The sequence below is a fragment of the Semicossyphus pulcher genome, unplaced genomic scaffold (assembly GCF_022749685.1).
Source record: "Semicossyphus pulcher isolate SPU_LCO1_2020_fin unplaced genomic scaffold, fSemPul1.0.p SCAF_23, whole genome shotgun sequence".
Taxonomy (NCBI): domain Eukaryota; kingdom Metazoa; phylum Chordata; class Actinopteri; order Labriformes; family Labridae; genus Semicossyphus; species Semicossyphus pulcher.
The window spans coordinates 10,444,185-10,466,956 of record NW_027211697.1 but is presented as its reverse complement, the minus strand read 5'-3'; the positions used below and the strand labels follow the sequence as shown (position 1 = coordinate 10,466,956).

General features: G+C 46.8%; 1 protein-coding gene across 2 annotated transcripts; it reads right to left on the bottom strand.

Annotated features, from left to right (window-relative positions):
• Window positions 1-206: 206 nt before the first annotated feature.
• Window positions 207-21,421, bottom strand: pdgfab (platelet-derived growth factor alpha polypeptide b). 2 transcript variants are annotated; one of them, XR_011309213.1, is made up of 7 exons: window positions 20,799-21,421; window positions 19,507-19,603; window positions 15,024-15,158; window positions 13,660-13,850; window positions 4,608-4,734; window positions 2,845-2,969; window positions 207-2,230 (listed from the first exon to the last, which is right to left on the bottom strand). XR_011309213.1 is itself a non-coding variant. In XM_069674257.1 (6 exons), the coding sequence occupies exons 1-6, from the start codon at window positions 20,859-20,861 to the stop codon at window positions 2,217-2,219; spliced, it is 627 nt and encodes a 208-aa protein (XP_069530358.1). In that variant the 5' UTR covers window positions 20,862-21,421; the 3' UTR covers window positions 207-2,216. The 2 variants fall into 2 exon arrangements, 1 of the variants encoding a protein (XP_069530358.1); XM_069674257.1 differs by lacking the exon at window positions 2,845-2,969.
• Between the last annotated feature and the right edge of the window lie 1,351 nt (window positions 21,422-22,772).

Here is a 22,772-nt window from a genome sequence, read left to right as displayed (position 1 = left end):
ATCTTCCGTAGACCGCCTCCTTCGAAGGCTGCAGTCCCTGGATTGGGACACAATCTGCATGTTATATCCCTAAATCTAGACTAAGATGCCCTCCGTCACACATAATGCAGACAAATTATGGGACTCGACATTCTGTGGACAATTTCATAAGCAGAAATATATTTATTGTTGAAAACATAAATATATAAATTATGATTATTGCTGTCTCTCTCCAGCTGAAGCCCAACAGAAAAGTAATAATGACTTAGTGTAAAGGCATTTTCTTTAACCAAATAGCTCCAAGCGTGGTCCCTGGTTTACTGAGAACTAACATTAATGTGAACGTGGACAGTGATGAAACTTTAGCTTTATAAATATAGCACCAGTCAGCTGATGGTCTGATCTGATGTCCACAAATCAGCAGGAGCCCATACAGCCATCAAACTGTTTCTTCTCAGTGACTCGCTCCTTCACCTTTGACTGCTCTCTGACAGACTTCCTCGTGGGGCACGGGACGCCTGTTCTTTTTGCACTGTGTTGGCCTGGTTGCACGTACATCACTGTTACAGGAACTAGCAAGGAAGTAATTGTTTGTTCCACCAGGCCAGCACTGTGCTGTTTTCAGGCCACCTCGGGGCACTCATCATCATCTGTCCTGCTGGTATGTGGCTACAGAAGGTGCGAGTCCCTCCACATGGGCGGAGCAATCAGTGATTTGTTCTCCTGTCGACAGAGGAGTAAAGCCTGGCTAAACAAGGAGCCCATTCATGCACTTGTCGATTTGCTTTGCTCGCTCGTTCACTCTTTAGGGTGGACTTTGCTCTTTGCAGGCAAAACGTGTACTTGTGTAGCTAGGCAGGCGGGCCGGCATTTCCCTTATCAATGTTAGAGTGATATGGGTGAAAAATAGCCTCGGGTAGGAGAGGAATCATGTTCGTGAGCACACATCCACCTGTACTCGAACAGGCATACATGTATGTAGAGTTTTCGTGTGATTGGCACGAACACGCTTTGATGTACTGTTTGCATGCGTGTGTAAAATTTCACTAGTTACATAAAGATAAGTTAGCGCTTATCATGGCTGAAGAATAATCTTGTGGTCTGTGTGAAGTAGTTGCCATGTTTGAGCCCTTATGCCTCCTCCTCACAGCTCTGAAGCTTCCTCAAAGCCCAAATCTCTGCATCTTCTCCGCTGGATTAAAAAACAGGCATTCAACCACAACAAAAGAAATCAACATAATTCCTGCTTGGATATAAGTAAGCTTGATATATTTCATAACAAAAATAAAGCATCTTCCTGTACTGACTCTCACATCTCCTCCTTGCACACATATATCCAAACCATATACAAGACTTGACATCATTCAAATATACTGTAATATAATAAGAAACATGGATGACAAGAATAACATTGACTAAAAAAAATGACATTGAGATACTGATTGTTTCAAAGAACCGGACCACACAGAACTCTTGCATGTCTCCAGAATCATTAAAACGTGTTCTTTCTTTTGTACTGGAAGAGACGGAAAGCAAACGTCCACACATATAAATAGTTTGTAAGTAGCGGCGCATCTTCCTTCTCTAATTGAACTGTACATAGCAAGTGGGCAAAGTCACAAGGTCTTAGGATGTACTCTTTACTTAGAGCAAGCATCCAGAGCTCAAAATGTTTGATACTCCACAGAGTCTTTCCTTTCTTTTCCATTGTCTTACGTCTGTCTCTCTTTCGTCTTTTCCTCGTAGTCATTCAAACAGGACAGTGCTCCTTTATGTCGCCCAGCTGGACGTCATCCACCGAGGGCTCTGTTTTTGGAGTCTGAAGCACCACATGTCCACCAAAGTTTGATACGAGCCGTTTCTGTTGTGCGTCTTCAAACAAAGTCTGTCAAAATGTTCAACACAAATCCCTTTCATCCCCTCAGCCTCTTCCTGCCCTGCCGAACTCTACGCCATCTTTCTTCTCAATCAGCGGCAGCAGGGATCTTCTGGTTGTCTGGATAGGACGCGTACCACAGAGGAAGTCATCATCACCATTTTTTTTTTCTTTAAAAAAAAAAAGCACCTTTGGCATCTTATTTACTTTTGTTTTTGTCTATTTTCTCATCTTTACAGAAAAGTTTGTGTCTTTAAACGAAGGTTGCATGGCAGTGGGGGAGAGGACAGAGCAGGTCTCCTGTTGGTGGCATCCTCGATTTAGGTCCCTCCCACGCTGAAGTCCCTTGTTCTGATTGGTCTCACCTCACATCCACTGTAGACGAAAGGGGGGAAATATGGAATTAGTATAACTTTTGTACAAACACAACACGGGGGATTCACCATAAGAAAATATATATTTATGTTTAATTTTAATCTCAATGGCATCAATTTGTTCATGCATTTAAAACAAGCTGACACAACACACACAAGACCCACAGTGTTCTGAATCATGTTCAAAGACAGCAGTCAGACCAGACATCATTAAAGTGTTTGTGCCAAAAGTAAAAGACAGAGAGGAGGGCAAGACTTTTTTTTATTTTTTAGAAGAAACCCCTCTGTCTTTTAGTTTTGACAGGGATGAGAGAGAATAAACACGAGCAGTGACATTTAGTGGAACCTGTCCTTCTGAATGACACGACAGAAGAGTGCACACAACCCACGTAAACACAACGCTGTGACACAAAGCAGTGTGCATGCTCAGCAGGCCACAAAATCAGCATGCAGCATTGATTGGGGCACCGAGCACGGCACTCCTTAGCCCTCCCTCCTCTCACACTGATTGGCTGTGATGTAATTGGTGACGGTGATTGACAGGCCCTCTTTGTGCCCCGATTGGGCTGGTGCAGTGGCAAAAGGTGAGAGGACGCTGTGGTGCTAAAGTCCTACCTGTTCCCTTCACAGCTCTCCAGTGGACTTTGGGTAATGAGTGCAACTTTATTATGTTGCCAATAAATCCTTGCTGGGTCTTAGCTTTTTAGGTTTCCTTTTTTTACCTTTAGCCCTACGGTGGCCTGAAAACACAAAGTCGGGGAGGGTGGATAGGAAGGAGGGTTAAAAGCGAGAAACAGGGTTTATGGCACAGAAAGAGGCACAACAGCCCTGGGACAGAAGCAGAGAGTGCAAAGATATGACACACTATAAATACTTCGGATGCCTTATCAGCACACATCACAGCGCTTATCTGCTCGCAGGGAGAGAAAAGCTCCACATCAAGGCACTGGTGGTTCTACCTGCTGTCATGCCAAGCAGCCTTTGGACACCCTCCCTTAACACACACACACACACTCATATATACACTTTCGCACACAGTCACAGTCTCTCCTAGCAAGGCACAAACACACAAGCTTTACAGTTTAGCGATAGCAGGCCACCTCACAGGTGTGTCTGTCTGTTTGGGGGCAATCGTGGAAAAAGGTCACTCAGTGCAAAGCCAAAGCGGCAGACAGAGAAAGAGAGAGAGAGGGACCATTGACCATATTCACAATGCAGCCATTTTCCTCTGATGTCACGCTCAGGGTGGGAAGCTTAAATGCTGCTATAATGTCGTACTGCTGTATTCCAGGTGTGCAAATAATTAAAACATGTGCAATCTGATAAATGATTAGCTACTGACAGCTATATCACAACAGCTAACCAATTCCTAAAATCCAACCAAAACTTTTGGCTAGCATCGTACTGCTAGCTAGCAAACATTATGCTAGGAATTTAAGCCCCCCTTTCTTAAGCTCTGTCCCAATCCAGGGGCTGCAGCCTTCAAAGGAGGCGGTCTATGGAGGATGCATCATTCATTGCCTGCGTGGACGTTAAAGCCGACCTGAAATGAGATGGTCTGGTCTACGGAAGATTTCCTGTAGCTGTTCCTGCCCTTACCATTGCATCACCAAACGCTGCTCCTGTCCCCTAGCAACAGGTAGCAAGCAGGCTAACTGGCTAACTAACGTCACGCAACTTAACCTCTTATTTTAAAGCTAAGGGCCCTTTGTTTTGTTTTGTTTTTTTACATGTGTAAGGCTTACAAGTCGACTGACTTTTACTCCATCTCGTTTGTATTGGCGCACAATGAATCACTCTGGCCTCGAAGGATGCACCGGACGGATCCTTCCGGAATAAAGACGCATTTGTCGGCTGCATCTGAAGGAGCCTTCATAATGTGACAGCCTTTGACACGCTGCTATGATGCAATCGGCCTTCAAACACGGCCTTTGCACGGACACAGCTTTAGTGTGTAAAACTATTAAACAGTATTGTTAGCTAAAAAGCGTTTGAATACTAAAGTTAGCTGTTGTGTAATGCTGGCTAACAAGTTATCAAATATGTTGTTTTAACTTAAAATCTTGTGTGATCACCATTCAATTGTCCTGTCAGTTGGAGATCAATCAGGACGCTGTGAAATCATAGCATTTTTTACATTTCCCAGGATTTATATGGCTAGCAAACATTAGCACAACAGTCCAATAGCATTTGAGGGTCCCACCCTGAGTGTGATGTCAGAGGAAAAATGGCTGTAAATAAGGTCTATTAGGCAGATATGAGGGAAAGCATGATGACGCATGATGTTGAGGCATGGCGTCGGGGTGAGGGACTTCATCTGAAAAAAGGTAACGCTGGGACACTTTATGTGATTTTTAATATCCTTGAGTCACATTTACCTGGTTCTGCTTCCGAGTGCTCCACCACATGATGTTGTGACGTGCACACACACTCCAGGTGGTCTTCTAACCGCACAAAGACCTCTTTCAGCTTGGGTCTCCTCCTCACGTACTCCACCTTCGCTACCTGCAGAGAGGAAGAGAGAAAAGGTCAGCTACAGAGCCAGCGCCTACAAGATCATAACTCTTCGCCGCGCATGTGTCGTCAATGAATGCACACACTCTTTTGCCCGTCCGCTAACGTCAAGAGGCGTAGCGCTGTGACTGATGACTCCTTCATAAACCGATTCATAAAAAGAGCGGCGGCCGCTGCTTTGCCTCGCTGTGTTTGAAGTGTGACGGCAGCATTCCTCAGAGGCTGATGCACTGAGTTCCTCTCGCTGGCTGCATTATGGGTTGTTGATCAGGTGTGTAAATACTGAACTGAGTGTACGACCCTGTCCAAGCAAGCTCAAACAATGGGAGAGGAAAGATGGAGCGTAGGGGGGAGTGGTACACACCCTTAGGCGCAGGAAAGGTTTACCCTGGCAGGAGAAGAGAGGCTGGGAGATCCCCCCTCCCTGCTCCAGGCCTGGAGCATCCACATCCAGACAGACACACACCTAAACTCCCTCGCCTTGTTCCGACATGTAGGCTGCTTTTAAACCGCATTAATTCTTCTTCATGGGTTAGGGAAAGTGTTGCTTAACATGTAGATGCAAGAAATACAGTTTACATGGTCTAATCTAAGCAGAACAACCCCAGAAAGCAGCCATTAAAATCTAGCAAGCACAAAAGCAATGCAGGAATTCCGATGCTTCAGTCCAGCTAACACCCTCTCCGTTTAACACAACAGGCCTGACCTCCACTTCCCACCCAACAGCTCATAATAAGAAAGGGCCGATCCTCGGAGGGTTATGAATAGGCTATGTTGATTAAAGCTTAGATGAAAGCTGAATAGAGAAGGTTGCATGGAGGTTATGATGATCTTGTTGTGTAACTCATGGGAGGTGGCTACATCCCTCTCTGATCTGAGCGCCAAGGGCAGGTAACCTCCCTGCTCACCGCTGTGGGCCTGGGGGCCACATGGAAACAATATCCCCAGCTTCACCTATCTTCCTGGTCACTGCACGAGAGAGGATATTGGCTGACAATCTCCCAGCGCTCTGCGGTGTTATGAACAACACGGTTCTGCAGTCGGCATGCCGCTCACACACGCACAGACGGAGGGCCAAAACTCATGAGAGGCTTTCTTCCTCTATCCTGCGATGGCACAACGCCAAGGCTGGCTCTCTGCGGCGAATTAGTCATGCAGACAAACGAACATACCAATCCCTGTCTGATAAAACAAAGTGTCACAAAGCTAGAGCTGCCTCATGTCAGTGCTGTAACAATGGCTGGAGGGTCATCCGTGGAGGCTTAAACTAAATATCGGGGACAGGCGGTTTCACCAGTCGCTCCTTTGAAACAGTTTCTTTCCATGGAGAGAAAGAAGAGAGGGAGTGAAAAGAGGGTAAGCAAGCAGAGGAGGTATGCAGTGAGCAAACAGAGGACAATGGCGTCTGGGTTAGCGGTGGTATATTTGCTGTTATCGGCGGTGACAGAAAGAGAAAGAGTGGGTGAAAGGGCCGGAGCGAGGAAGAACTGAAACAGGAACATGGACCATCACTCCCATCAAGAAACGTGCATGTGTGTGTGTGTGTGTGTGTGTGTGTGTGTGTGTGTGTTGGCAAACAGAGTGAGTTATTTAAGGAAGGGCGAGTTGGGGCTGACCGTGATCATGACTAGCATAAGATGACATTCATGTGTTACCTATTAACATCTCGTTTCTGGGTTACCCACTGTGGAAATGGATTACACAAACAGTGAGAGGAGCGACACAGAAGTAAAACACTGCTAATATTTAATCAAATTATCAGACTGAGACACAGGATGTGAGGGAGAAAAGGAAAGAGATGCGGGGCTGCTATTGGTTACGGGACTGTCTGAGCTGAGGGGGGTCCAGAAGCACAATGAGTCAAACACTTACTACTGATTCTAATGACTAACACACAGAAACCCAAACTCCTCTGGCCAAACAAACAGCTATTGACAGAAGAATAAAGTGACGGGGCCCCTCGATGAGAGGCCCAGCGGCGGGCTTGTCTCTTTGGCCCTCAAACAGCGATTAAAAAAAGCGGTTTCAGCACACACTCGCGCTTTAATATTCCTCTGTGGATGTGTATAACTGTGATTAATACTTCTCAATGAGCCTCTGATCTGCACACTTTGTCAACACTCTCTCTTTCTGTCCTGCTTCCTGTTTCTCTTGTCATGGGAAAGGGTTGACAACAATTTTTCCACTTAACATCCTTCCATTTTTAGCCACTTCTTCTTCTGTACTCCCAATCTGAGGCGGAGTCAATGACTCCCCACATACATCAGAAAGAGACCCCCATGCTACGACGAGGGGCCCCACACCCTCTTTGTATAAATCAAACCACTCTAAACTCCGTAGAAAGCCGGGACCCTGAGAAAGAGTCCCGTGAGGGGCTTTGGAATGATATCCGATCCAAAGGGTTGGGGTGAGGCCGGGGACTCTGGGAAGCGCACCCCCCTCGGTTTGTCCTCTGTGTCTCCGAAGCCCTTCGTGTGATGCCGATTGTCCCGGTTGGACTAATTGGGAATTCCCTGAGCACGAATCGCTGATGAGAGCATGATGGAGGGGAAAGTTTTACTTCGGCCTTCCAAGGAAAACACATAGCGGGATGTGGATGTGCACCGCGGGCCATCACGAACTGGAACATTTATAGAATCAAGCTAAATAAATAAGAATGTAAGGGTGTGTTGTGAAAGAGGCAGATAGGTTGGCATTTCATTTATCAGGAGGGAAATTAGGAAAACAAAGTCAGAGCTACAACTGTGAGCAAGTGGAGGAGATTAGTCTGTCTGTTCTGAAATCAAAGAGAGAAAAATTATTAGGGATGCACGATATTGGATTTTTTGCCGATTGTAATACCAATATGTTAGGCACATGATTTTTTTCCACCTAATTGCAGAAAACATCAAATCTCCCCTGTGGTGGAATTGAAACCGCAGACATCTTGCACCGTTCTTCACGCCTGACAGAAGAGGTGTTGTACAAAAGGTGTCTGATCACTCATGTTTCTGAGCGCACCTGAATGCAGCGTCCCCCCCAAAACACCGCAGTGAGGGAGACATGCCCGGACTTGTTTACTGCACCTACTACGGAGACATCAGCGATCGCCGACGGACTCTTTTTATCGTGTGTGCGTCCATGAATATGTAAGTTAGTTTTGCACTGATGTTGTGTTACTCTCTCTTAGCGTTGGAGTGTACTTTCAGCGTGCTCGATGTTGTTAAGTCCGGTAAAATGAGGAGAATGTGAGCTAACTGTTAGCTAGTTAAGAGTTGTGAAAGTTGTTTAACTTCTATTCATTGGCTCGAGTTTCTGTGATTTTTCAGTCATCATTTGTATGTTGTTGATAACTTGGTGCAGGCAGTATGCACGCACACTTGCGCCGAGTTAATGTCGTAGCATTAGGTCAAGCTTTTTTAGGGAATCATCGAGCATTTAGGCAGAATGAATGTGTTTTATCGGCGGAAAATAACGGCAGAAAAACGACATATCTGCCGATGCCGATATGTCATTTTCAAGCCGTAATCTGCAGATACCGATAACATGCCGATAATATCCTTGAAGATTACACAAAGAAAAAAAAGGACAAGATGATCTGCAGACAGCGGGAGAGAGCAAACCACAGAAGACGCAGACTGAACATCAGACGAAGACAGCAGAGACAACCTGCTGCTGCCCTCTGCTTCAACCCCCCACAACACACACACACTTGCACACACACACACACACACTCTGGGTGTCGGGTGAAAGGGGTTATCACAGGTGGTGTGTGGAGAAGAGAGGAAGCAAGGAGAGCATTTATCACTCGCAGACCTGCAACGCCAAAAAGGCACACCAATCTTTCCCCATGTCTCTCTCTCTCAAATTAACGCTCCTCCAGAAGTGAATGCATCTGCCCATGACCCCAACGTGTGCTGCGTTTCTTCCCCCCGTCAAATCATGCAATATCAAATAGACGTGTGATCTTTCCATTTATTTCTTCCCTCCCCCCCGTGTCTTTCAGAACACAGAATTGCAGATGAGAAAGACATTACTGAGCACTTAAAAGGGAGGAAAGTAAATAAGATTTTAATGAGAGAGAGCGAGAAGGATGGAGTAAATGGCAGAGACTGACAGAGGGGTAAAATTAAAGAGTGGGAGATGTTCTGTCTCTCTCCTGCAGCAGAGCAGAGTGAGGAGGGAGTGAACAACTATTTCACATAACAGACAATCAGACTCCAAAGACTGAGCGGAGAGATGGAGGTGGAGGGGGAGGATGAAGTCAGAGGGGAAGACCGCAAGGGAGGACAGGAGAGGAGGAGTGAAGGAAAATACAGAAATGAAGTAAAATATGATTAAAACACGGCTGCTACTTTTCCTGCTCGGGCTGATGCATTCCAGCCGGCGTGGCGGTGGCCAAACTCTCCGGCTTCTGGCTCGGTCGGGACGCTCCCATGGTCTCTGACCCGCCCCTCAACCCCCGCTGTGCACGCCACACACACATTTATACACGCACACAAACTCCCTCACCCTTCTTCATGCGCGTGAATCAAAGGGAAAATAATTCACAGCTGCAATGGGACTTCAAACAGGGAGGCCCCTTCGTTCCCATCTGCCCCCCCCCTCACGTAATCCACGGGACCCCTCAGACGATCATAAATCATGCTCACTGTATCACCGTCACACTGTCTTTTATTTATGAAACACCCCGTAAGTCAGGGTCCCACACAACCGCACGGCTACAGCTACTGCTTCCCCCAACACCCAGATCTGACCCACCGTCGCTGAGGTAACTGTCAGTCTGCGAGCGTGTGTGTGTGTGTGTGTGATGGGGTCGGGGCCAGGGCCAGCGCAGGGAGATGTGTGGACCCCCACACTCAGCACTGTGGCTATATCCGCCTGGCCTCTGTCAGCCTCCACTTTGATCCAGCAGCCATCAACACTTCATTACTCTGCGGCCCGTCTTCCTCTTGCTGCCGCTTCACACAAATGGCCTTGTCCCTGTGCTGCGGTGAGGGAGTTTACGTAGCGTAGCATGGAGCACACACACACACACACACACAAAAACAATCCCCCTTCTTGGGTTTACACAGATGTGCGCTGATGACCCTCTCTGACCTCTGCAACAAACGTGTATGTTTCTTCAAGGACCATCGAAAGTTTACAGCTTTAGCTTTAGCAGCACCAAACCCAATGAGAAAAACTGAACTTTGACTCATGAGAAGTCCTTCTTCATAATTGTGTTAAAGGGCCAGTTCGCAGATTTTCAACCTCAGTCCTCTCATGCTATTATGGGGAGCTAATGCCGTTATGGTAGAACACAAATGCAATTTCGCTCTGTGCCTTTGGAGGACGCTATCCGCTTCTCCAATGGGCCCTGGAAAACCTCCACCAGACTACGTAAAACGAGTCATCTGGCGGAGGCCAGGGAGCTCGCTAAACTACACTTCCTCAATCTAGGACGCCCGCCTCCGATGTCATGTCTCGTTCAAAATTGTCAGGTTTGAAATGTAGACTGCAGACCTGAAGTTTTTAGACGATCCACCGGTATAATCTTGTCGTATTTCAGATTCTGTACCGCTCTGAGCCGTTGCCTGCAGCAAATGCGGTAGTATTTCACTCTAGCGTCTCTCGCTGGGGTGTTCCTTTCGGAGAGAGGGGCGCAATGCACGCTGGGTGTTGTAGGAAAGTAGAATGGGCAAAACCATGAGATGTTTGTACAACTTTCTCCACAGCTGTGGCGCCAATTTCAAATATTATTGCTTCTTTCGATTACAGAGAACACCAGGAAAGAATTTCTCCTTTATGGAGTGGAACTTGTACCACTAATAAAAACACAGATACCATTTCTCTATCTGCTTATTCAGGATAGGGGAATATAATGAACGTACAGAGCTAATGTGCCGCAGAAGCCTCAAGAGTTAAGAGTGAGAGGACGAGCGACAGCCTCATCATTTGATTGTGTCATGAGCTGTTAAATCAGCCACGTAGGAAGAGCAATCAGAGAGGCATTTAGATTCAAACACAGAGACTCAAACAAACTCAAAGAATGCATTTGGTGCACACTACCTTACTTCCTCTCTATCCCAGACACACCTTGCACACAGTTCTCTTCAGTCCTGCTGCTAAAAAATCACCTGTTGTTTTATGGGTGAGTTTGTCTAGAAAGCCTCTGAGCCAAGAGCACTAAGAAAACCGTCAGAGAGACACAGCTGCAGCCGTCAGCAAACAGACAGAAGTGAGGAGGAAGAAAAGAATGGACATAGGAGAGAAGAGGACAAGGAGGTGAAGAAAGACAGGAGGATGTTTGAGAGGCTGAACCTGGCATGACTCTTATCTTTACACCTGTCTCATTTACAGTGTCCTCCTATGCTGAAAACAACCAATATAAACGTACACACGCACAAATAAAGTCCAGTGAAGAACTAAAGTGCAAACAAAGTTCAAGAAAAATGTAGGGGGACAGGGAAACTTTAAGATCTGCCCTTTCCCTCGCCTCCTCCAGGCTGGACCTATTTAAAGTTGCCTTTTTTACTACCACTGAACAGCACAGGCCTGTACAGTACAGTGCCTGTACAGACCTGCTCTCCCTCTCTCTTCGGGTCTATTGCATGAAAAGGAAAAAGAAAAAGAGAGAAATAGAAGAGGGGGAATAAATAAATAAATAAAGGTGCGTTTCGACAAATGCATAGTGGCGTGAGATGGAAAGAAACACAGCCAGCGTTTTCTTTTCCCATCCTTGGCCAGCAGAATGAAAACAAGTCAGGCCCAGGGCGGACGGGCAACATTTTTAGCTTTCTAATAAACGGAGGGAGAAGCACAAACTGAACCCCTATTCAGACTAACTGCTGAGAGGACAGACAGAAAAAAAACTTGGCATCAGACAATGTTTCTCACACACAATGTGGCGAATGTGTCCTGACCGGAGCGAGCCCTGACGGATGACCTTTCCAGGGATACGACGCCTCTCTGCCCCCCTCACCCGCGGCTACGACCACATGGAAAAAACGGCCCTGCAAAAACCCTGCCCACCGAGGTCCCTCTCAAGTCTGTGCTCATTTTGTCCTCAGTGTCATGAGGGGGACACGGGCAAAGTCGCTTGGATCCCGACATTCCAGGAATAGCTGAATCGAGCCTTATAGAGTCTTTTCCGCCGTCGTCAGTGTCTCTCCATCCCTCCTCGTCACTGTGCTCCCAGACAACGCTCCTATTGAGGATGATGTACACTGACTGTCTGGCCGACCGGGAGACAGAAAAGCTTGCATGCAGACAGAAAGACTCACAGAGTTGTGTTTTATATCAGAGCTTGTCTTTCTTACCACACTATGAGTCAGCATTTCTGACCAAAAACACCCCGTGCCCTGGATGGAGGACCCTGTGCCTCACAATGACAGTCTGTCAGTGCAGCCTGAGGCCGGACTCAGACTACAGGAGCGGCCAGTTTTGAATGAGATTGCATCACACATATAAAAAGAAACTGCACAGATATTCTTCAACATCCACACACTGCAAGATATGAAAATAATGGTGCATCAGGGTATCTTTAAGCTTATCGTACCTGCTGTACGAGCAGAAGAAGCTGAACAAGACTGGATGTAAAAATGTTCCAGAGACTTAAGTAAGGGTTGTGCTCTTCAGCAGAAACTGGAGGTGAGTTTGCACCTGTTAGCATGCTAGCTAACATTCTAAACCAGGGCTAGAGTATTTACCAACGCTCAGCTGCACCAGATAATCTGTGCCGAACATCAACTCTGATCCCAGTCTAGATTCCTCCCTCTAAAAATCATCCTCATCCTTCCAGTCTGAGTCTGGTCTTACTCTCCCACCTCTGCAGCTCAAAGGTCAGAAGGAATGTCCTCCTCTCCATGCTGAAACCTTCCCGCCCCGTGCCAGTGTGCCAAGGGGAAGGAGATGCAGCAGGTGGGGTTGGTATTTGTTTTATTACTTTTCTGCTCTATTGAGGCGGCATCTAAAACCCTGCGTGAGGAGCGGTTGAGAAAGCAATCTCCCAGTGCCCGTGGCCGGACAAGATCACAATGATTAGAGAGACAACAGAGCGCATAGAGAAGCACAAACACAGTCAGAGTGTTCCAGGCTTTCCTGTTTATCCCCTGGTTGTCCCTTACTCTTACAGAACAGAGCACATAACTCCCATACCTCCAAACAGAGCCGTGCACCGGCTAACAGTCTTTAGTGTAAATAGAGCAGAAATACGACTCCGCTCCAGCCATGGTGTCTCCTCTGATCCTGAACAGAAGGACTTGTTTTTGAGCTACCGATGCCAGCGAGCCTCCGAGACCAGTGCAACCCCCTTCACTCCCTCTCTCTTTCTCTTTGTCACCTTGTCTCCTCCAGGCTCGCTGCTTCCAGAAAAAGACGAAGAGCCAAACAAACACAGAGCAGTGCAGTAGCAGATGACACTCGGACATTCTCAAGGTGCACTTTCTCCCTCTCTCTCTCTCTTTCTCTCTGTCTGGCTTATATCTGGCGGGAGCATCCCGCTCCGGACGACCCTTCAACAGAAGAACCAACAACCCTCCCTGCCTCTTGTATCTCTCTCCTTGCTCCCTCCATCCTGGCACAGCCGCCCTGGCCTCTAGCCAAACATTGGATAGAGTGATGAGTAGAGAGGGTGGTGATCGGCTGTAATCGAAGGAGAGAGGGGAGGGGGCAGCAGAGGTAAAGTGGACGCTATTTGGGTACTGGCCAAGGAGATTGACACGAAGAGGAGCTGTAGAGGAACAAGGGAGGAAGGGAAAGCAAGGAGGCATGTTAACCCACTCTTGCATATGATTTACTTACCTGGTGTGATTGAAAGTGGTGGAGTGGGTGTGTTTGTGGAATAAATGAGGTGAATATGATATACCACTAGCATGTTTCACCCTGCAATGATGAAATGTTTTGCTCTTTAGAGATTCAGTGAGCTTGCAGGCCACAGGAGTGTGTGTTTCTTACCTTAACGGTGCGGTGGTGCTTGCGAGACGGATGACAGCGCATGTTGCTTGTGTTGCAGCAGCCTGTGCAGCGCTTCACCTCCACACAGGGCGGCCATATCAGGAAGTTGGCAGACGTTGGATCCACCTGGCTCCTGGGGATCTCGTAGATCACCGTCCGCGTCTTACACACCGCCGGGACCGCCTCCTCGACTGGAGGAATAAAAGACAGGGAGAAAGGGTTTCACGCGTTTGATCTGTGCAGTGACACATTTTTCCGAACGCATGCGTGTGCTGATGCGCTGTTGTAATCAGGCCTTTTCACTCCCAGCTGCTACATGCATTCCTTCACTGCTCATTATTTGATGACTCACTCGATGTGGGAACTGTTCATCTTATTTCAGATCACACCCAGCCTCCTTTAAAGTTCTGTTAAGAAGACAAGTTATCCCAAAAGCTGATCTCATATCAGCTAAGGAGCTTTGGGATCAAATCTGTGAGACATAAAGAGAGCGCTCCTTTGTTCAGAGCGCTCCCCGGGGTTAATGCAGCGTGACTAGGCCAGAAAACCTTTATGTGTGCTGGTGGGAAATCGAATAATGGCCTTTGACCCTGCTGGCCGGCGTGAAAGGAGCAGATTTAATGCACTGACAGGCACTCAACCTAAAGATGTAACAGAGAGTGTACATTAAGATACCATTATGTTGTAAATATGATATGTGCATCTATACAGAACTTGAGGGCTTTTGTGGACAGCTGCCAAAATAGTATACTGTATCATACACTTATGCATACGTGAAATACGACCAGCGTTGCTTTGAATGCGGCGCTGCAGGAAGACATGTAAAGAACCCGCAGCCAGACTTAACACACACATCGCACACTACATGGTTTCCTCTATGCCTCGATCAGATATCGTACCGCGTGGCATTTTATGAAGAAATCCGACTGAGAGCCCAGGCGAGCTGCAACTTGAGCCTTGAATGCCTGGAATTTCCACGCTCAAGGATAAATTTCTCTCCTGACGCGTGTCTCTCAGATCTGCACGCCTCGGGCCAATCGAAATGCTTCATGTCAGACGTCCTCGTCAACCTCACACACCAGTCTCGCCTCCCATGATTCCTTGATTGCCATAAACACTGGGTAGATGTCTTCATTAGGGTTCTTTTTATCCACAAAAAAGCTGTATAAAAGCCACTAACTATTAGCTCCGTTTGAAATAAGTGCAAAGCGATCTGTTTCATCTCCTGGGAACTCATATTTCAGGGGGTTATTTTTAGGGCATTATGACGCTGAAATAAGCCGTGCCAAGTTGTGATGTATGTAGTGTAATCATGATGCAACCCCTGAGCTGCACACAAGCATATAGCGCTCGTTCAGTCTTACCGATGCTCCTTTTGCGCCGGCTGTGGAGCTGGGAGCTCTTCAGGTCGTTGTAGTAACCGTGATGACGAGAGAAGTTCTTCTGGTGGTTGTGGTGCTTGTGATGCTTGGGCTCCTCGATGACATCATTTCCCGTACCTCGTCAAAACAGAAGGCAGCCTTATTAATGCACGCACAAAAGCTCATTCAGCCAATAAACCTTGAAAACTATGAGCATGTTAACCACCGCTGCACTGTTGAATGGCTGCGGTGGGTGGTTTGTTAGCCCTCACCGAAGGCTGCATGTGATCGGCTGCTGAAGTTTTATACATCCCTTCCACAACACACAATGTGTCGGTTACTCACGCAACCATAATGAGATGGTAACTTCCTACTGCCTTCTTTTGCCGTATGTAACACATGTTTGAATCCCTAAAGGACTCATACGTGCAGGAAGGCAAGAAGGCAAGGTAACTGCTGATGCTACCACAAATTGAGGTAAACACTCCTGAGTACACCGGGTACAGGCAGGAGGCACAGTTTTACACAGACCTCTGTGTAATTGCACGCTTTGTGTGTCAGCCTCACTCACTCATTTGGCTGAACTTTCCCAGCAGGAATAAAGTATCTAGACACAGGTGAGTCAGCAAACTCCTTCACAAACAACCACTCAAGGCACTAAAGTGGTCATTTGACAGGTGGTGCTCAGCCACTATTATCCCTGAACCTAATTAGTGGTTTGGCGTCTCTCATTTAGCTGAAATATTTGCTTTTTCAATCATTCAATGGCTTGGAAAAGTACACGTTTAGCTATGCTGCAATGGTAAAACTCCAGTCTAATATAGCCAGCTCAGCTTGTTCACAGTCATGGTCATCTGATAAAGCTGCTTGTTTTGGTCCCCACCCAGAATATGAGGTGGATTACAGAAGAGTGCCAGAGCAGCAATAAAACGATAAAGCTCGTACGCAGATGATACTGCCCTTTCTCAAAGTCTGCGAGTGTTTGCTAAGCGGGTGGGTCCACCTGTCTGTGGGTACAGCATACCCACCCAGCTAGTTCATACAATCCTACACCTGTGCACTTAACATAAACATACAACTCACAACTACACAAGCCCCTCTTATTATCATCCATAACATGCTAAAACCCAGTGTACACCGGCTCCACAAAGCTTAGCCACAGGCGCACACATTCCACTCATGCGGCTCTTTTGTGCTCCGACCAGAATCTTCTGAAGGGATTTCCTCTACCTATACGCGCTCGACCTCTGGGATCGGTTGTTTATTTGCTTTTGAACGACGTCTTTTTTTTCTTCTTCATATGTGCCCCTAAGTGAGAGTGGATGGAATTTCCTCCTGGCCTGTCGTGCAGTCAGTCAGACAGCCGGTGACCCAGAAGCAAAGGTCTACAGAAAGGAAGTGTTGAGGCCTGGAGTTACGGAAAGAGCTGAGCTATCAGTGTATGAGGCCAGTATACCCACACACAGACACACACAGGGACATACTGTACATATGTCACACACACTCCGCAGTGCATATGTGGAAACACACACCTACGCCGTCTACACTGTCAGGTGGACTCATTGTGGCAGCTGGCTAACAACCTTTTAACACTGCAGGTCACTGACAGAACTCCCACTGTGTCTCCTCTAGCTCCGCCATACCTATCCTCCTCTCTTCATCTCCCCCTGTCAAAAAACAGGACAGGAGAGAAGGGGGGGGGCGTCGCACCAGCGGCCACCCGGAGACAGTTTGTGTCAGAGCTGACAGGAGAAAGGGAGTGCAGGGCATAAAGAAGTCCTTTATAGACTGTGGAGTCCTCTTTTCAGCACAATAAAAGGACCTTTCTGTTGGTTTTTTCCTCTGTAAGAAGAGAGAAATAGAGAGAGGCAGGAGCAAGAAAGGGTGCTGAAGAGAAAGGTGGAAAACTAGAGTGAGGGGTTTGCTTCTCCGTTAGTTCCAGGTGACTAAGAAGTAATAACACGCCCAGAGCGTCGTCAAACTGAGACAAGAGAAAAGAGGACAGGAGACAGTCTCTCTGCCATGAATCAGGCTTTCATGACTCGCAAATTACTCCCTCCATTAGCTGAGCGCCTGGGCTCCCTCCCTTTTCTCCTCCTCCTCTCTTTCCTTCTCCCTTTACTCGTAGCGATAGCCAACATGTTGTTGACTTGTTGTAATAGGTGCCTCCGTAATTCTCTCTGTCTCTCCTCCTTGTTTCTTTATTGTCAACAGTTACATGGCTGACTTGTGTTATTTTAGGTCAAATGGGCAGAAGGTCGTCCTTGAGGGTGTGTAAGTAGGTAGGAAGTGCAATAACTTTGTTTTGACACTGTAGGTTTATAGGAAGTGGCAGCGTGGCATAAAAACACTGCCAGCTTGTCAGATTGCACAACAATTTGAAGAGCAGCAAGAACACAACCTCCATAACCCTCCTGCTCCCTCCTCCACCTTTTCTACCTAGAGTCAGGTTCCCTTCTCTGTCAAAGTCCTTCACTGAGAGAGATAAGAGCAGGCAGGCTTGGGGGGGGGGGGGGGGGGGGGGGCTGTCTGAGGAGGGAGACGGGGATAGAGGAGAGGAAAAGCGAGGAGAGGAGAGGAGCACCCTAAGGGGCCAGACAGCCATCTGCAGACTTCAGCGGGGTCATCTCATCTGTCAGTCACAGCTGAAGACACTGTTCTCACAGGACATGTGCATATACACACAGGGGAACTAAGCCAAACACTCTGCAGAAGCCCTGCCGGACGTTCATGACACATAAATGCTGAATTATAAAGATCTCAGCAGGAGAAAACACCACAAACATATCTGAGGACGTTCCCTTCTACTTTCTGAGATCTTCCAGGTACCAACATGCAGAGGAATAATCTAACACCACATATTAACCAACCCCCTGCTCTCCTTCCCTGGTTGACACACTACGCCATGTACAGTTAAGCCTTTACTGGTAGCTTTAACGTCCAGGCCGTCCGCAACAAAAGCTCTGAAAATACCACTCCGGCTGGCGTCAAAGGTCTTTTAACTGGGCTGGCCCGGGCCGCCGAGCTGGCCCTCAGACAGATTTATGTCCTCGTAATAATAATCAGCCTACTTCTGTTACCCTGCGAGGCATTCCTCTGTTTGAAGAAAGACATGTTAATTCAATTATAAACACCTCTTCTCATGCTAGAGGCACTCTGGGGATCTATTCTCGGCTTAAAGTGTGCTGATCGCCGTCAGGTTGGTTTGTGAATCTAAACATTTAACACATTTATGATCAGGTGCTGTTAGTCCTGATTGATACATGCGTCAGAAAAGCAATGGTGTAGTTACACAGAAGAATACTTGAGTGACAGAGCTGTCCTAATGTAGCTCTGCTGACTGTAAGCATAATGAGCAATGGCTAGCAAGGTAGCTTACATCATTTGGGACCGCTAAAGCAAATTTAGTAATTACCTATTTCCATGAACAAGTCTTTAGGGAGAGCCGTGAGTTTGAAATATTGCCAGAGCCTGTGTAAATAGAGGCTCATATGAAGGCAAACAGCTTCTTCCAGCGCACCCCTGTAACTTAATCTAAGGCACTCCGAGGCAGCCTGGTCCCCCCACCACTGAAGAGCCAGCTCCTCCAAGAACCTGAGTCTGAAGAAACCCGCCTGACCCGCAAGCCACTGTCTCTGTTTACAGGGCGACATATGTGGCAGTCTGCGTGCTATAAAGCCAGTTTACTGCAGCAGCTGAAAGAATACGCACGGCTCAATGCCTGCCAGTGAAAGTCCATCTCAGTCACATGTGTACCGTAGACGCACCTATCACAGTAACTGTGTTATCAGGCATGCCAGGGCTGCACTTGGCAGCGCCCCTGGGTGCACAGATCCCTCACTAATTTCCTGTACAGCACTGCAGTCATGCACATGTCTTCTGAGCTTGGCATTAGGAGTTGTAATATTACAGTTTTTTCTGCTGAATTAAATTTGCAGAATGTGTTCAATAAATCCACTCCAGCTGCAGGATTGTCAAATATTTTTTGCGTCATACTCAATCAAAAACCAGCTTCTCCATCAACATATTAACTGTTAAGCAGAAGTGGTTTATGTGACTAATCATTACACAAAATCTCAACATTTCATTAAGCAAAGTACTTAAAATCTCGCAGCTACAAAGTGGCACAAGGCCCAAAAGCCTCTCGGTCACGAGTATTTTTGATGTGACCTTTGAATGAATTTATGTAATAGTTATCTGGCTGCAACATTAAGCCATCACATGCTGCTTCACTAAGCTAGATATATATAAATATAGAAAGTCCTCATAGCAGGTAATGTGCAGGTGACCAAGAAGGCTATCACAAAAGAGAGTGCAGCTAATAATAAAGGCTGATGTCATCATGGTGCAGCTGTTTTGAGAGCCACGTTTTACTACGTGATGTTACATCAGCTATGGTAGTGTCACGTGTGAATAACATCTTATGCATACGGGATACAAATGTAACCGAGGTCTGTTAATGTAAGTATCAAGAGGCAGAATTTACCTACGGAGTCAATGTCCAGAAGCCGCTGGAGGTCGCTGATGCTGTGGATTTCACTGTGCGACAGTCTGTCTATCAGCTCCTGGGGAAACTCCACTTCCTTTAGGGAGGGGGGGGGTAAAGAAATCAAACAAGAAGTATGAAGGTTAGGGGATGAGTCGCGTCAGTGTGTGTAATTGTTTGTCTGTATAAATAAGCGTGCTGGCTTTAAACAACCGACAGGAAGATCACTGTTTGAACAATTTTGCAACTATGTGCCAACTACGGCTCGCAGGTCTGCCCCATCGCCATACATGCCCCTCACACGGAGAGAGAAAAACAGTGCCTAACCCCCTTAAGAAATTATGCAATTTAAGTAGCCAATGCTTTTGATTGGAGCACAGTTGCATGCATGGAGGAAGAGATTCAAGATTTTTAATTAGGATCTTCTGGTAAATTCGGCGCCCAGCTATTCCTAGAATACGGACCTTTTCCCTGTAAAATATCTATTTTAATGTTTAATATTTCTTCGTACCTGACATGCAAGACAACGAAACATTAAAATTCATGTATTCTTGGATGCCGAATTAAGAAATAGATCCTATTGAGCCCAAAATGTCTTGAATTATTGTTTAACTAAGCTTATTTCTCTGAGTGTGAGCGAGCGAACATTAAATTGTTTCTGTTCTTTAGGAATTTGGAACTCTGGGGACGACGTCTGCCCGTGTGAACAGCAGCTCGCCACACTTTGCACTTGTTGCGGTCTTGCATGCACCTCAAACTGCGCAGCCTTACAGGAACAGTGGCTATTTATATCGCCCGGAGCGGTTCCCATGAAAGCGCTTAGCCCAACCAAAACGTTTGCCCAGTTGGCTCAGGCTACAAACAGATTTGGCACAAACGCCAAAAATAACTGAAATATGCGTCCAAGTGCAGCGTTATGTTGGTTCTCAAAGACGTGTTGTCACCGGCCCTCATGCTTACTGGGACTGGTACACTGTTCATTCTCCAGAATACATATTCACACTTTTCTGTTGGCTAAACTGGGCAGCCTTATTCATTCTCTGGATAAAAAAAAGTTTAGATCGGTTACAAATTTAACTAAATGAAGAATTGATTTAAAGCTTTACTCTCCAGCCCAATGGCTTTTAATCACAACAACTATAGCTATGTACTTTCATATCTCACGACATCAAGTTGTGGTGTTCTGTTGAGGCTGACTGTTTGTGAAATGCGCGCTCAGTGCGAGCTGTGCACCCTCAGAGGAGTAAATCCCCGCACCCCTGACAATCTGTGCGGAGCCCTGGGAACTTTACCTCAGAGGTGGCCAGCAGCAGGTACGTCGTCCACAGCAGGAAGTAACAAAGTGCGGCTCTCATCTCCCTTTAATTTTGATTTAACCCCTAACAAAAAAAAGGTGCTGTTCTGTAGGAGCCGCAGAATCGCTCCTGGCCCCACAGGATCCACAACCATCCCCAGCCCGGGGAGAGAATCCGGGGTGTCAGAGCAGCTCAGCGGGCTCAGTCAGACTCCTGGTTGCACTTGTGGTATAACTGAAAAGCTTTAGAGGCTGGAAGTTGCCTCGCTTTATTCACATTACACTGCGTCCTCTTGAACAAGCTCTGTGCGACAGCCTGACATATAGCTCCTCAGGCGCAAGTGGGAGAATCCCCAGAGACGAGTCTGACGCGCATTGCACTTGTCCTTCACCCTGTAACAAATGGCTTCAAACTTCAGCCCAGTTTACTTATGAATCAAACAAGTAGACGCACAGCTGGTAGAATTACGCACGATTAAGATTTAAGATTAATAGTCCTTAAAGAATATAATCCAAACGAGCAGATCCTCGCGGAAAATCACAAAGCAGAAAGTTGTCCGTGTAGTGCTGTCCTGGCTCTGTCTTGCAGCAGCAGTTTGCACAGGTCCTTGGCTGTGTAGGACTCTGTAGTGAATGGAGTCAGAGCGCCTCTGAGCCGCTGGATATAGAGAGCCAGCAGCTCCGTGCCCGTTGCGCCTCCCCTCGCGTTTCGGTGAGCGTGCATCTATTCAGCGCGGGGAGCTGGTTGGCTGGTTGGATGACTTAAGACTCGAGAGCTTGTCCCCCTCACCCCCACCCCCTCAGCCAGTTTGTGCTGTCCTCCAGCAGAGAGCCCATTCACAGATTCAGGCTGTAATCGATAGTGATCATCACTGACTGGAGAGGATGCAAGACTGACCAGGAACTGTTTACAAACTGAGAGAATTATGTGGATGATACTGTTGTCATTCCTTATTGTTAACAGTTAGGACACTGATGGAATAACAAATAAGGGGTACCCTATAGCAGGTTGATAATTAAATGTACATTATTTTATTTATGTTTATGTTTTTTATCATCCTATGAAATTTGGGGGGGAAGCAACCAAAATGTAAAATGATGATAAAGGTGGGAAAAAAATGTATTATGTCTAAACATGTCGCTTTTATACTAACAAGTAAAGCCTTAAATCTGTCAACAATCAATCAAATAGTAACAAAAGATAGCATGGATGATGACAATGACCCAATATTGTCTTATCTTTAAACCCTCATGTGAGTGTGGACATGATTTTGTCCCACAGGAAGCAACTAGTTTACAGCAGGTTAACAACAGACCGGTCTTAACTTGTCATGAGGAAGCCTGAGGCCTTGCTGCGCTGGGAGGTCTGGGAGAAGAGCCCGAGGGCCCGATAAACGAGACATACCTACAGACAGCACAGACAACCTGCACACACATTATCAGCCAGAGGTGACAATCAGCAGGGAGCCACAGGTCAGCCGACCAGGTGGTCTGCCCTCCACCTTGTCCATTCAGCTTGATCACAGAGCGCAGGGCCCTGCCCGAGGCCGTGTGTGGCTGGAAACACTTGCATGGAGAACGCACTGCAGCAGCTGGAGGAGCAATTAATGTAACTATTTTAATAGGCCTATGAAGTTCATTTTAGGATGGCACCAGTGCTGTAAAATGAATGTTATATTTTTATAACAAATGTCTCTCTGCTAAAGCCATTCATGTGACATATTGTTCCTACTGTGGCCTATTTTTCTTTAAATTTACTGCGCTGCACCGATCACTCATTCCTCAGTCACACTTTGCATGAGTAACTGTGTGCATTTAAGACGCTGATGCTAAAGCAGAATGACTCACACTGGCCGGTGACCGGCAGGTTCATCATCATCATTTTCACCAGTGTCGTCACAGTTGCGTCACGGGTCAGCTTCCCTGCCGTGATTTACGCTCGAACGCATGAATCGTGACTCTTCATCACATC